This window comes from Pongo abelii, chromosome 17 (assembly GCF_028885655.2).
Source record: "Pongo abelii isolate AG06213 chromosome 17, NHGRI_mPonAbe1-v2.0_pri, whole genome shotgun sequence".
In the NCBI taxonomy this organism is placed as follows: domain Eukaryota; kingdom Metazoa; phylum Chordata; class Mammalia; order Primates; family Hominidae; genus Pongo; species Pongo abelii.
In genome coordinates, this window is record NC_072002.2 from 49,083,955 (window position 1) to 49,098,397 (window position 14,443).

Consider the following 14,443-nt stretch of genomic DNA (forward strand, 5'->3'; position numbering starts at 1 on the left):
ATTATGCTTGAAGAACTTACACAAATAATCTATGCCCCTAATGTTTTCTTTTAAGTGATTATTTACAAATATTGAGACTCTCCTGATTGCTGAGCCAAATGTAGCACCAATAAAAGTATATCCTCATCTGGGAGCAAAGGCAGATTTAGCATTCAGGTATTTCTAAAAGTCTCTCTGTCTCTGGTTATCGGGCATCCTAGAGAGCTCATTCCCCACATGAGTCAGATTTACAGAGGGCATGAAACTAGGAAAGATTTTTGAAGTTCCAGTGACAACTTAAGAATTTTAAAAGATTCAGAAAAGTTCTTAGTATGAGCTAAATTTTAAAAGTAACTAACCAGATAAATACGACGTCCTACCCTTAGCTCCAAAATAGGCATTTAAATAGCAAATAGAAAAGATTTGACTTATATAGAAGTGCATATGATTTTTCAAAGCAGTTTTTTAATTAACTTCAAACTTAATAAAAGCTGGCATAATGAGCTGTCTATTTTTAAAAAAAGATCACATTAGTTAGGAGTCCTTATCAAAGGTAGTAATAATTGCTTTCTGTATATTCTGTACAGTTAAAGCAATAGCTATTTGGATTAATTTTGGACACCTAATTTTAAACAGATATTAGCCAGTCACAGAACAGGGTGACTAGAATGTTTAAGGGTTTCAAACCATGCTTGATCATAATGAAAATAATAATAACAACTGCCATGAATTGAAGCCCTACTGGGTACCAGACAGATAAACAGTATACCTGAAATGGCTGTGGAGTTGAACATCTTTTACCCTAAAAAAAGTCAAGGAGAAGCTACCTGCCCAGCTAAATTTTAAAGTCCATGATGACAAGGACTTCTGCACATAATTTTCAGATGGTAATGAGGATGCTAATAATGATAATGTGGCTGCTTTGCAATATTTCAGAAATGAATTTTCAAATGGCAGGGGGAAAAGAGTATGTGACTCCAGGGGAAACTAGATCAAATAGGTTGAAGTTACAGGGAGGCAAATCAAAGCTCAAATATAAAAAAGAAATTTCTATCACATATTTTTGCTCAGAAATGGCACATGAAGCCTCTTAAGGGGCCCATTTACTGTTAAGCGGTCATTATGTTCCCAGTGCAGAAGTCGAGACTTTATATCTGTCTATTACCAGCCAGTAAAGTTGATATTGTTATCTCACTTTATCCATGAGGAAATTGAGATGCCAAGGAAAAACTTGGTGAAACTCACACAACTGAGAAGTGACAGAGTTAAAGTTTACTTCCTTTAAAGTTCATTTATTTTCACAAGTAATAATCTTCTCTATCATTGGAAATAATCCTACATGGCCATTGGCTAAATGTTCATCTCTTGAGAACATTTCTAAGGGAATTCCTGCATTGGGTGAGGGTAGTTACCCATCTCTTTGATCCCTCAAGTGCTCAGTGTCACTAAGTCTGTTTGTCAAATAATAAGCTTTATTTTTTTGTGTATAATGAATGCATATGTTAATTCACTCAATTTAGCCATTTAACAATGCATACATATTTTAAAATATGTTGTACCTGATAAATACATACAATTTTTATTTGTCTATTAAAAAATTAATTTTTTTCTATTATTATTATTATTATTATTATTATACTTTAGGTTTTATGGTACATGTGCGCAATGTGCAGGTAAGTTACATATGTATACATGTGCCATGCTGGTGCGCTGCACCCACTAACTTCGTCATCTAGCATTAGGTATGGATTAAAGACTTAAATGTTAGACCTAAAACCATAAAAACCCTAGAAGAAAACCTAGGCATCACCATTCAGGACATAGGCATGGGCAAGGACTTCATGTCTAAAACACCAAAAGCAATGGCAACAAAAGCCAAAATTGACAAATGGGATCTAATTAAACTAAAGAGCTTCTAATAAGCTTTATTAAGAGTGACCGTTTAATGATCTGCTTTGTAAAACCACAAGGTAACAGGACTATTGGCAACACTTTAAGTGAATCTGAAGATATCGGTTTGCGTTGAGGAAATGCTAAATCCCCTACTGAGGGACACTTGCTAATTCATGCTGAGTTTCACTGGGAAAGCACTTAATTGGCCTTCTAATATAATTGCTTCCAGGATAGTTCATTTACTTTCTATTCTGTTTTACTCTAAAGGATTCACATAGCACATTTTATTAGTATGTGACTGGTAAAGATAAAAGTTCAATACATGCCTTTATATCTGTTATGGACCATAAACATGGGCTTAGAAAAAGCAAATATGTAGAAATGGAGAAAAGCAGACATTTATTGGTAGTCTAATGTGTTCTAGACACAGTCTAGAGATTAACTTATTCAAAGGAGGGTGGGAGGAATACTAGGAGCTCAGGTCTTGATGTAACAAGCAGCCCATCTGCAGGGTATTGAGATGAGACTGACCAAGCCCACGAGAGATTCTGAGGTAGAAAGTAGTGGGCAATGTCATTAGGTAAGTAAGCTGGAAAGAACCTGCAGACAAGCTTGGATTCTGAGCAGAGCTTTTAGACCTGATGTTCTGGGCATCAGGAGCAATGCTGGACTCCTAAGTGGAAGAGTGGAATAAGGAAAGTAGTTTAAGAATATAGGGAATGTGTTCCCTCTAAGTTAGGAAGGAACTGAAAGCCACAGTCAAAGAAAGGGGAGAGGTTGCTTTAGAAAGGCATATCTTCCTCTGAGATTGACAGGAAGGATCACAAGAAAGTTGTTAGTAATAAAAATGAATACTTATGCAGCATTTACTGTGTGCCAGACAGTGTTTAAGTGCCTTAGGTATATTCACTCATTTATCCTTACAACAGTCCTGTGAAATAAGTACTATTATTATCATCATCCCCATCTTCCAAGCGAGAAAATTGAAGCTCTAAAAGCAATTGGCCTAAGGGCACACAGAGAAGATGCTCAACAGTCAGTATGCGGTCACCTAACAGCCACATTCTAATGACCAATAGCAATGCACTTTAAATGCTTATTTGATGATAGTATCTATATCATCTAGCTGTTTCACTGTAGGTCACAGCTTGAGCAGATTGTTCTCAGAAGTGGTGGACACAACAGGGATGACATTGTGTTTCTTAATCCAAGAACATGGTTTACAGCCTAATCTCCAATGTTGATTACATGTGTGTGCTCTTTTTCCCTAGAACCTGAGGAACTTGTCCTTGAATAGGACAGATCTGTTCAAGTCTTAAAGTTATATTTATATTCTAATAAAAATAAAATTAGGTGTAAGGATCATATCTGCAGTTGTTTTATTTGTAAACATTGTAAATTTCTTTCTGCACACATGGCATACCTTATGTATCCTTTTTCCCTGCACTAGGGGCTCAAGATCTGGATCGCATCCGACTCTCCACCTACAGAACAGCATGCAAGCTTAGGTTTGTTCAGAAGAAATGCAATTGTAAGTGTGCCAGTTGTTTGGACTAATTACCATCATGAATCCTATAGTTTACATCTTTTACTAAGTTTATTAAACTAGATTCTCTTACAAATATTGCTAATATTGTTATATATGTTTACACAACAATAAAAGGGGCATTATGATGTACAAATGGTAGAGATGACTCCTAAGTAGTCTTGAAATCTGAAAATGCTTAAATACTAAAGCATATGAACCGTTTAGTTCATACTAAAAGGATGAACCTCTGGATACATGTACAATATAATTCTAACTTTGGAATGGTTTAAGTCTAGATGGATGTTTTTCTTCTTTTCTCTAACCTTGGTATCATAAATGCAGTGCCATCAAAATGGCTTCCAAGAACATTATAAAATATCAAACATTAAATCCCTCTTTTATTTGTATTTTCTTTTACAAGGACAGGAAAATATTTTAAAGCTTTGGAAAACATTTAAGTTTTTTTCTGAAAGAAAAAAATTAGCCCTTTGTGTCAGAGTTTTAACTACATTTGTGTACATCAGACAAAAACAAGAAAAGTACAATACTTAAAGAAACAAAGGAACTTGCTCCAGTTTTTTTCAAATTTAAAAATGTAAGCAATAAGCTAGATCACTAGTCACAATGAGCAGTCTTATTCTCTGCTGGATCAACACTTCCATTGTATTACCATATCCATTTTCTCTTGGAAAAAAATATTGATTCACAGTTCATGTGTAATAACTTTTTCTTTTATTTTTAAAAAAGTTTACTTACAAAAAAGGTCTCATTTTTTAATTAATATTGGATGAATTTTTAAAAATGAAAACCGTAATGTTCTCCTGATACATACACATAGTTCTACGATAACTGGCATGGTAATTAGACTTATGGTAAAGGTAGAAACCAGGCATCTCCACATGTCTACCCTCTCAGAGTCTCTAGCAGATGTTTCCTAGGGCCCTGGGCAGGTCACCTCAGCCCCAGGCTTCTAGGCTTACAGCTAATCATGACTGTGAGGATGCAAAGTACACATCTATTCCTCAAGTTTCTCATCTACATCTTATTCCCCAGCCCCAGTGGCTAAAAATGGGGCTGAAGTTTGGGGAAGGAGGGGATGGAAGAAAAATGTAAGTTGGTTGTCTTATTTTCATTTTCTGTTGCTTATAACAGAATACTTGAAACTTTGCAATTTCTAAAGAAAAGGAATTTATTTCTTACAGTTATGGTGGCTCAGAAGTCCAAGTCAAGGGGCTGCCTCTGGTGAGAGTCTGCTTGCTAGTGGGACTCTCTGCTTGCTAGTGGGACTCTCTGCAGAGTCTCAAGATGGTACAGGGCACACTTAGTAAGGAGGCTGAGCATGCTAACTCAGGTCTGTCTTCCCCTACTTATAAGGCCACCAGCCTCACTCCTGTGATTACCTATTAATCCATGAGTGGATTAATCCATTCATGAGGGCAGACCCCGCATGACCAATCACGTCTCAAAAGCCCCACGTCTCAACATTGCCTCACAGGGGGTTAAGTTTCAACACGAGTTTTAGAAGGGACAAACATTCAAACCATAGCACTGGTCACACATCATATATGTGTTTTGACTCCTCACAGGAAGCTAAAGCAATCTAAAATGAGTAGTGAGAAAAGTATTACAGATGTTGAAAGAATTTTTTGCTGTATTTGTAGTCCTAACGAGTCAAGAAAAGTCATCTCCAGTGCTGGTGATAGGGGCCAATGAAAATGTTCCCACAGAAGAAGTTTCCTCTTCCCCTTCAAACACATCACCCAGATTACAAACAAAAGGAAGAATCTCCGTGTTTTCAGCAATTAAAAGGGATATGATTGTCCCATGTTCTTATCATGTGTGACCACTACAATGGCCTCAAAATTGGAGGGGAAGGCAGAGGGTAAGTGGTAGGCGCTCTGTCCCCCTTAGAGCTTTGCCAAGCGGAGCCTGCCTTAGGCTCCGTTCAGGAGAGCTAGAGATTTCCAATAAAAGACTACAAAATGGTAAGAAGGAACTCCCCCCAAAAAAAAGCAAAAAAGGAAAACAAAGAAAAGAAAGAAAGGAAAAGGAAAGGAACGGAAAGAAAGGGAAGGGCTCAGGGAATCAGGGACTTGGCAACACTGCAGTCAACATTAAGGTGGACACACTGTGTTGTCCCCACTCAACATTAAAGTGGACACACTGTGTTGTCCCCAGTTATGGTCCACAGGCCTTATCCCATGCCTCCTGCTCTCTGAGAAAGGCCCTTTCTCATTCTTGGGCATTTCCTTTTCCTCTTTCTGTTCTTTTCTGGTCCACATCCTTATCCTGCATCCAGAATTGTCTTGGAATTTCTTGAAAAACAGTAGGGAAGAAGTGAGGATGCTAATCCATCCCTGGGTGAAAATAGAAGCTTATACCTGTCCAGTGGCCCTTCAGTGTGTCCATTCATTGACCTCTTAATTCAGTAAGTGTATAATGAGCTCCTGCTATATGTTTGACATTGTGCTAGGTACCACAGATAGTGTGATGATGAATGACATGCAATCCCTTCCTTCAAGTTGCTCAAAATCTAACTGAGCATGTGGGCTTTTAAGCAGATTTATAAAACCATGTAGAAAGATAATGATAGAAATATGTACATGGTATGTGAGAGCTTCAGGGAGTCAGTGCCCTGACTTGTTGGGGGTGAGGGTCACTGGTAGGACTTTCCTAGAGAAGGAGATATCAGGAAAGTCTTATTTATTTTACAGTGTACCTTGTAAGGTTCCTGTATTTCAGGATGAGAAAAGATATTACATTCTACAAAATTAGACAAAGTTAGGGCCCAAGGAAGAAAAACAAGCATGTTTTGAATGCTTTGCTAAATTAACGTTTTAAAAATTGTTTCTACCTTGATCAGAGGCATTAAATGCAAGTACTATATGTCTTTGCAAAGTTTTCCTTTCTAACAATAAATAAAACAGTTGTGATGTTCAGAGATATTTGTAAAATGCTTACATAATTGATCTTGGCTTATCTTAATCAAAATTGAAACCTTCCTTCTAGAAAGTTAACCAACCAGAAGCAGCGATGTTTACATGACATAATATTAGTCAACATTGAATATATTCCCTGATTTAAGTAATTTTAGTCTGCAATAAACCTAACCCACAATAAATTATGATACCTTATAATGGAGTTTTGCCCTACAATAAAAGAAATAAGAAACAAAATGTAGGTAGCATATTTGTAAGTGCATTTTTTAATTGGAAAGTGTCAGGCTGCTCTAACAAAAATACCATAAACTGGGTGGCTTATAAACAACATTTATTTCTCATGGTTCTGGAGGCTAGAAAATCCAAAATCAAGGCACTGCCAGATTTGGTATCTAGGGAGGGCAGCCGTCTGGTTCATAGGTGGCCCCTTCTCACTGTGTCCTCCCATGGTGGAAGAAGCAAGGAAGCCCTCTGGGGCTTTTTTTTTTTTTTTTTTTTTTTTTTGACAGAGTTTCGCTCTTTTTTCCCAGGCTGGAGTGCAATGGTGCAATCTCGGCTCACTGCAACCTCCGCCTCTCAGGTTCAAGCGATTCTCCTGCCTCAACCTCCCGAGTAGCTGGAATTACAGGCATGCACCACCACACCCGGCTAATTTTGTATTTTTAGTACAGACAGGGTTTCACCATGTTGGTCAGGCTGGTCTCAAACTCCTGACCTCATGTAATCTGCCCACCTTGGCCTCCCAAAGTGCTGGAATTACAGGTGTGAGCCACAGCGCCTGGTCTGGGGCCTCTTTTATAAGGGCACTAATCCCCATCATGAAAGCTCTTCTCTCAAGTCCTGATCACCTGCTAAAAGGCCCCACCTGGTAATACCATCGCATTAAGGGATTAAGTTTCAACATGAGAATTTGATGGGGACACAAATATTCAAACAATAGCAGAAACTCATTATAGTATTTACTTCGTAGAAATCAATGGATCTTAAATGAAAATAGATTGTTTACTTTTAGGTCCATACCTTATTTAAAATTTATTGCGTATACTAACAAAACTAAGTTTTAAAACTACATAAAGGAGGAAAAAACAAAAACTGGCTGTTGTAAAACTATCACCTAGAAAAAAAAATGAATATTGTCTGGATACAGCACAGACTGTGTAGGTTTTCAGGAGATTTCTTTTTTATCTATGATCTAAATCCAAATTTCATAAATGTTGGTTAATTCCCTATAGTTCTTTCCCCACAGCCCTTGCCTACTTTATGATTTTCCATGTGGACAACTGGTTCCTATCACTGACATTCATGTTTATTTTCTTCTATTCAATTCCTAACGTATGCTGAGAATGGTCAGTTCCCGGGATTCCAAAAGGACTCTGAACAAGAGGCCACTGTCACCTATGAACTAAATGAGGCCCAGAACCTACTTTTTTATAGAGAATGAACTAATGGATTTTACAGATGAATATTTGTAATCGATTTGATAACAGGGAACACTAACTTGTAACCGCAATTTTTAAAAATGCATACTTCCAAGAAGAATTACATTCTTTTTTTTTTTTTTTTTTTTTTTTTTGAGTGGAGTTTTGCTCTTTTTGCCCAGGCTGGAGTGCAATGGCGTGATCTTGGCTCACTGCAACCTCTGCCTCCCGGATTCAAGTGATTCTTCTGCCTCAGCCTCCCAAGTAGCTGGGATTACAGGCATGCGCCACCATGCCCGGCTAATTTTGTGTTTTTAGTAGAGACAGCGTTTCACCAGGTTGGCCAGGCCAGGTGGCATGAGCCACTGCGCCTGGCCAAGAATTACATTCTTCTCATTGGTAGGCCAGCATTTTCTTAATGTACCCAATTATTGGATATTTAACTTCAGTAAAAATGTTGTGTAAATTATTTTTCTCTCTTGTTATGTATGTACTGATATAATATCCCTGATTTTGTCTCTTGGTCCACAAAAAGAATGTTGACCAATCCCTGCTATAAAAGACACTTGTAAGGCCAGGCGTGATGGCTCACGCCTGTATTCCCAGCACTTTGGGAGGCCGAGGCAGGTGGATCACAAGGTCAGGAGATCAAGACCATCCTGGCTGACATGGTGATACCCCGTCTGTACTAAAAATACAAATAATTAGCCGGTCATGGTGGCAGGCGCCTGTAGTCCCAGCTACTTGGGAGGCTAAGGCAGGAGAATGGCGTGAACCCGGGGAGGTGGAGCTTGCAGTGAGCTGAGATTGTGCCACTGCACTCCAGCCTGAGTGATAGAGCAAGACTCCTTCTCAAAAACAAAAAGACACTTGTAAAAACCCATCTTTTTTTTAAGTCAAAGTGTTCTCCTTTCCAAATCGCTTCTTCCCCTTACCATTCATCTTCGTACCCTGCCATACCTTCCCCATGATGTAACTAGCACATTCTCTAACAGAATAAAAGAATGGGTGTTTGTAAAAAATTAGTGGACACCAAGTTGATTATTTTATATTCTAGGAGGAATGGAGCAGAACAAAGAATACAAATAATATTTTAAATAATCCTTTCTAATCAATAGTCTTCTCTTTAGCTTCCAGATTTTTTGTTAACTTTCCACAAAAATTAATACCCCATAAACTCTTATAAGGATATATAAAATGGCATCATCTCAGCCTTTATTTTAGACAAATAGCTGTTTCTACTATAACATTATTTCCTTGGTCAGCATTGACGTGGTTAATGATCCAGATACCCTGTAATGTCAGCAGATCTTTTTTTTTTTTCAGAAATTACTTTGGAGTCAATGAAATGCAGCCCTAAATTCATGAACAACAAAGGACAACAAGAGAAATAAATCAGAAATATCTAATCCCTCCTGTTTAATAGTAGGAACAAAATTAAGAAGGCAAGGGAATATTCTATCCTACACCCACAGCTAACATTGCACCATCTTTTAGTCCTATTGCTTACAGCCTGAATTTTCTTTCTGTTAGTCATATCAACTAAAATTTAATTAAAATTTTGTTTAAAAGGCAAAGAAGAGAAAAGGTCTATAATTATATCTGGGCTGTCAGAGTTTCTCAACATACTCTTTTTCTAGTAATTGAAATATTTTAAAAGTATCGTTCATTCAGATATGTTAAGTTAGAACACCTGCTTTTTCTGTTACTGTCTCTAAATTTCTTTTCGAATTTCCTGTGAACCAAAAAAATGCAGTTACCTTTTTACCTAAATGTTTTTCTATCACCATAAAAGTAAGCCAAGTGAGTCCCATATAACTAGTCAGTCCTGAATCAATATTCTATGAATGAATATGCTCCACTAGATTCATTTCTCACCAGTCAGGTGACTAGAAGAACACTGGTCTTATGTGGCAGGAGTAGCCTTGAGCTATGTTTTTAGTAGTAAATACTAATATTCCACTCATTTTTCTTCCAGCTAGTATATCAATATATTCCTCTTCCCTGCTTCATGTTTAAATATGTGGATTTTTAGCTGCCACTATGAATTTTCTATTCTTGGGTAACAAATTACCATAAATTTAGCAGCTTAAAGCAGCACACATTTATTATCTTACAGTTTTTGTAGGTCAGAAATCCAATGCAGCATGGCCGGGTTTTCGGCTTAGCTTTACTAAAGCTTTAGTTGAGCTTTACACTCAACTAAAATCAAAGTGCTGGTTGGGTCTGTGGTTCTCATGTTGGGGGTCAGGGTTCTCTTCTAAGTGCATTCATTATGGGAAAGTGTTATTTTCTTGTGGTTGTAGGATTGGGGCCCCGTTTCCTTGCTGGCTGTCAGCTGGAGACAACTTTCAGTTCCTAGAGCCTCCCTTATTCCTTGCCTCATGGCCCCTGTTGGCTGCTCAGGGCATGGGTATTTGTGGCTTCTTCCAGCCCAGCTAGAGTGTCCTCTCTGACTTCCCCATTTATGACTAGCCAGAGAAGACTCTGCTTTTCAGTGACTGACATGTTTATATCAGGCCCACTCAGATGATATCCATGTTTTAAGGTCAACTAATTTGGGATCATAATATCATCTGCAAAATCCCTTCACTGCAGCCCCTGGATTCATGTTTGAATAACTAGGAGAAAGTTTGTGACACCACGCACCAGGAATCAACCACACTGCTCAAGAACATAGACTCTTGTATTTCTCAGATAACGATGTATAAAATCTTGGATGTAAAAATAAAGTTTAAAGTCGAAAACACAGGCAAGAGAAATCGAACGAGAGAAAGAAATGTATTTAAAAGAGAAGGATCAGAGGATTCTCCCTAGTCAAGGAGCCAGCAGGAAAAGCAGGAATATTCACAGTTGGGGAAATAAACTGCAGATGACTAACCCTTGGAGCACAATTATCTTTGTTTGTGTTGTTGCAAATGTTTTTACTACATATTTTCATTCCTGATGTTGAATCATTCTAGACACTTGTTTAGAATAAAGGAAGGTGCATTGTGCTAGAATGCAATGCTCCCAAAAATTCCCTGTGGGAAAGTTGGTGGTGGCAGTGGAATATAAACAAACCTATTAAAGATGCCTATGTAATAGGACAATGGAAAAACTGCTCCTCTCTGGCACCCTGGACCTATGGCAAAATTATTTCCCCTTAATCAGAGTAAACCTCTGGATGAGAAAAGCAATGATTTTAAAGTCCTGATGATTATGATATGGGTTTAATTAAAGCTACTTCTTCCCTTTAATGGTTTTTAAGATCTTAAAAATCAGGGTTCTGTTTCCTTGTTAGTAGACTTTTGTTTTAGAGAATGCCAGAAGCTTTGCTCAAACTGCTACCACTGCATAACCTGTGAGCTAAGCCACACCTGTAGTCTCATTTCCAGGCATCTGGATGTAACACACAGTGACTTCCTTCCCTTTCTTCTGCTTCTGCATTACACATGAAAGCTGTGCCAACTAAGCACTTTTGCTTTCACAACTGAGGAAAAACCATCATCTTAAAATGCTCCTGTCAGTTGGTAAAGAGTGATGCATACAGAGGAATGCGTTTGAAGCTTCCCAGCCCTATCTAACAGGTGCCAAGGCAAGATTCGGTGACCTTCCCCTGGTGGCCTGCCAAGCCCTGTTTCTGGGAAACTGCCTGCTTGGCTTGGAGCCAGTCAGCAGAGTGATGAAGGGATACCCAGAAGGGGTTCTCCCACTGCCTGGCTCCCAGGATCTCAGGCCTCCAGCACACATTGTAAAAAAACAGAAGTCAGTCGGGAGGACAGGGATGGGAGAGCAGCTTCTCCCATGAAATCATACCTGAGATTCCATCTGAAAGTCACTCCTGATGTCGCCTGAGTTCACTCCTCACTGAGGTTTTGTTAACATTCGTTGTTATTAGCAATCACTCATTTATGTATTCACTCCATAAATAGAGCCTGAGCACTGACTGCATGCCAAGCATTATTCTAGATCATGGGGAGAACAGTGTGACTACAAAGTGGACCATTCAGAAATTCATCCCTATTTGCATATTCTCTTACTGAAACTTTACATAAATGCATATTTATTTTAGTATACTTTTTCAGCAATAAAAATTTCATTTTCAATGTATCACTCTCACCTGTTGAAGAGTAAAGAAAAAGAGAGATAGAAGTTGGTAATAGAAAAGTGGAAGATTTATTCAGCGAATCCTTTTAAAAGAGAGGTTGCTCCCACAGGGTACCAAGACTCATCAAGTTTCTCAAGCCATAAATCTGGGCATCATCTTTGTCCTCTTATCTCAACCCAGATTGAATCAATCATAAAAATCTCATCAGTTATACTTTCACATATATCTCAAATCTATCCACATCTTTCTGTGCTGACTACAAATGCCTGGTCCAAAACATCTTTACCCGAACTACAATCTAAAATGGCTCCTAAAATTTCCTACCCCCTGAGCAATCCCATGCGTAATCCCCAGGACTGGGAATTTAGTGGAATTCACACCTGTGATTAGATTATGTTACATTGCACAGTTGCAACAAACCTTAAAATAGGAGAATCACCTGGGTGGGCCTGAACTAATCACCTGAGCCCTTTAAAAGCAGAGAGTTAGCCAGGTGCGGTGGCTCACGCCTGTTATCCCAGCACTTTGGGAGGCTGAGGCGGGCGGATCACAAGGTCAGGAGATCGAAACGATCCTGGTGAACACTGTGAAACATCATCTCTACTAAAAATACAAAAAATTAACCAGGCATGGTGGTGGGCGCCTGTAGTCCCAGCTACTCGGAGGCTGAGGCAGGAGAATGGCGTGAACCCGGGAGGCGGAGCTTGCAGTGAGCCAAGATTGCGCCACTGCGCTCCAGCCTGGGTAACAGAGTGAGACTCCGTCTCAAAAAAAATAAAAATAAAAGCAGAGAGTTTTATCTGGCAGCCACAGAAGAGAAAATCAGACGTTTGAAGGGACAGACGAATTTGTCATGCCATTGCTGGCTTGAAGATGGAAAGTGCCACATGCTCAATCACTAGATGTTGGGAGACACCTGGCTCACAGCCAGCAAGGAACAGGGACCTCAGTCCTATGATCAGAAGGAACTGAATTGTGCTAACAAATGTCTTGAAAGTATTTTTTTCCTCAGAGCTTCTAAAATAAAACTGAGTTCAGCCAACACCTTTATTTAATCTTGTGATACCCTGAGCAGGGAACCAGTCATGCCATACTTAACTTCTTAACTACAGAACTGTGAGTTAATAAGAGTCTTGTTTTAAGACTATGAGTTTGTGGTTATTTGCCACACAGTCATAAAGAACTATACACAGTAAAGCATGGACCTGTGCTTTCTGCTATACACAGTAAAGCATGGACCTGCACTCCAGTGACATCTGTGAGAAAGAAGACTGCTCAGATACGTAAGAGCCACTGGGACATATGTTTTGTATAAAATTCAAAGCAGGACTGAGACTGAGTAACCCTGTAGGTTTAGAAGGGGAGTGGACACTGTTTTACACAACTGATGAAGTTCAGCGCTGTTTACTGAAAGCTTTTCCCTTATCAAGTGCCAAGTCCCTTATCATCGTAGAGGGAGAAAAAGGAACCAAAGGCAGGATCTGGACAAGGAGCAGGATAACAAAGGTGGAAGAGAGAAGTCAAAAGTCAACCATTCTGAGTAATGACACCCCCAAAGCATCCTCCAAACACGGAGAAGCCACACAGGGAAATAACACATGAGCATTTTCTTTTTGAGACAGAGTCTTGCTCTGTCGCCTAGGCTGGAGTACAGTGGCGCGATCTCAGCTCACTGCAGCCTCTGCCTCCCGGGTTCAAGCGATTCGCCTGCATCAGCCTCCTGAGTAGCTGGGACTACAGGCACTTGCCACTACACCTGACTAATCTTTTGTATTTTTAGTAGAGACGGGGTTTCACCATGTTAGCCAGGATGGTCTTGATCTCCTGACCTCGTGATCTGCCCACCTCAGCCTCCCAAAGTGCTGGGATTACAGGCATAAGCCACCGTGCCTGGCCCACATGAATATTTTCTACCACAAAATGAATTCAATCTCAGAGGGAATCTAAACCCAAATAAGATCTTGTCACTTCTCTGCTCAGATTCCTGCAGTGGCTCCCCACTTCCCTCGTGGTAAAAGCATACTCCTGACAATGCTCCAGTTGGCTCTACAGGATCAAGTCTTTTTTTTGTTCTGCCCTCATCTCCTCCCACTCTCCTATCCGGTTACTCTGCTCCATCCACTGTTGGCCTCCTTACTTCACTGGGAACATACCAGGCATGTGCCTGCATAGGGCCTTAGCACTGGCTGTTCCCTTCACCTGGAACTCTCTTCCTGTAGCGAACTCAATGGCGGACCTCCTCATCTTTCTCAATTCTTTGCTCACTTGTCATCTTCTCAGTGAGCTCTCTACCTTGGCAAGCCCATTTAACACTCCAGTTCCCCTATCCGCCTTGTCCTATTGTTTGTATTTTTCCTAAAGTATTTATTACATATATATACGCTATGCTATGTAATTTACTTAGTTGTTATGCTTATTACACCTTCCCAACTTGAGTGTAGGCTTCTTTGGGCAAAGATCAGTGTATGTCTTGTGTACCGACATATCCCCCATACCTGGAACATTATAAGTGTTCAAAAAATACTGAATAAGTAAATTAACCTTTTGAGACTACTGGGGAGAAGCTCTTGAACAAGAAAATGATGTCAAAGATAGT

At 39.4% G+C, this 14,443-nt stretch overlaps 1 protein-coding gene across 24 annotated transcripts in view; it reads left to right on the top strand.

Annotated features, from left to right (window-relative positions):
• DTNA (dystrobrevin alpha) overlaps positions 1-14,443 on the top strand; it is a 396,061-nt gene that overhangs the window by 266,877 nt on the left and 114,741 nt on the right. For all 24 annotated transcript variants that reach the window (XM_054537800.2, XM_054537804.2, XM_054537807.2 and 21 more), the window contains one exon: positions 3,323-3,403. In XM_054537800.2, the coding sequence (XP_054393775.1) occupies positions 3,323-3,403 (81 nt within the window). The remainder of the gene's footprint in view (positions 1-3,322; positions 3,404-14,443) is intronic.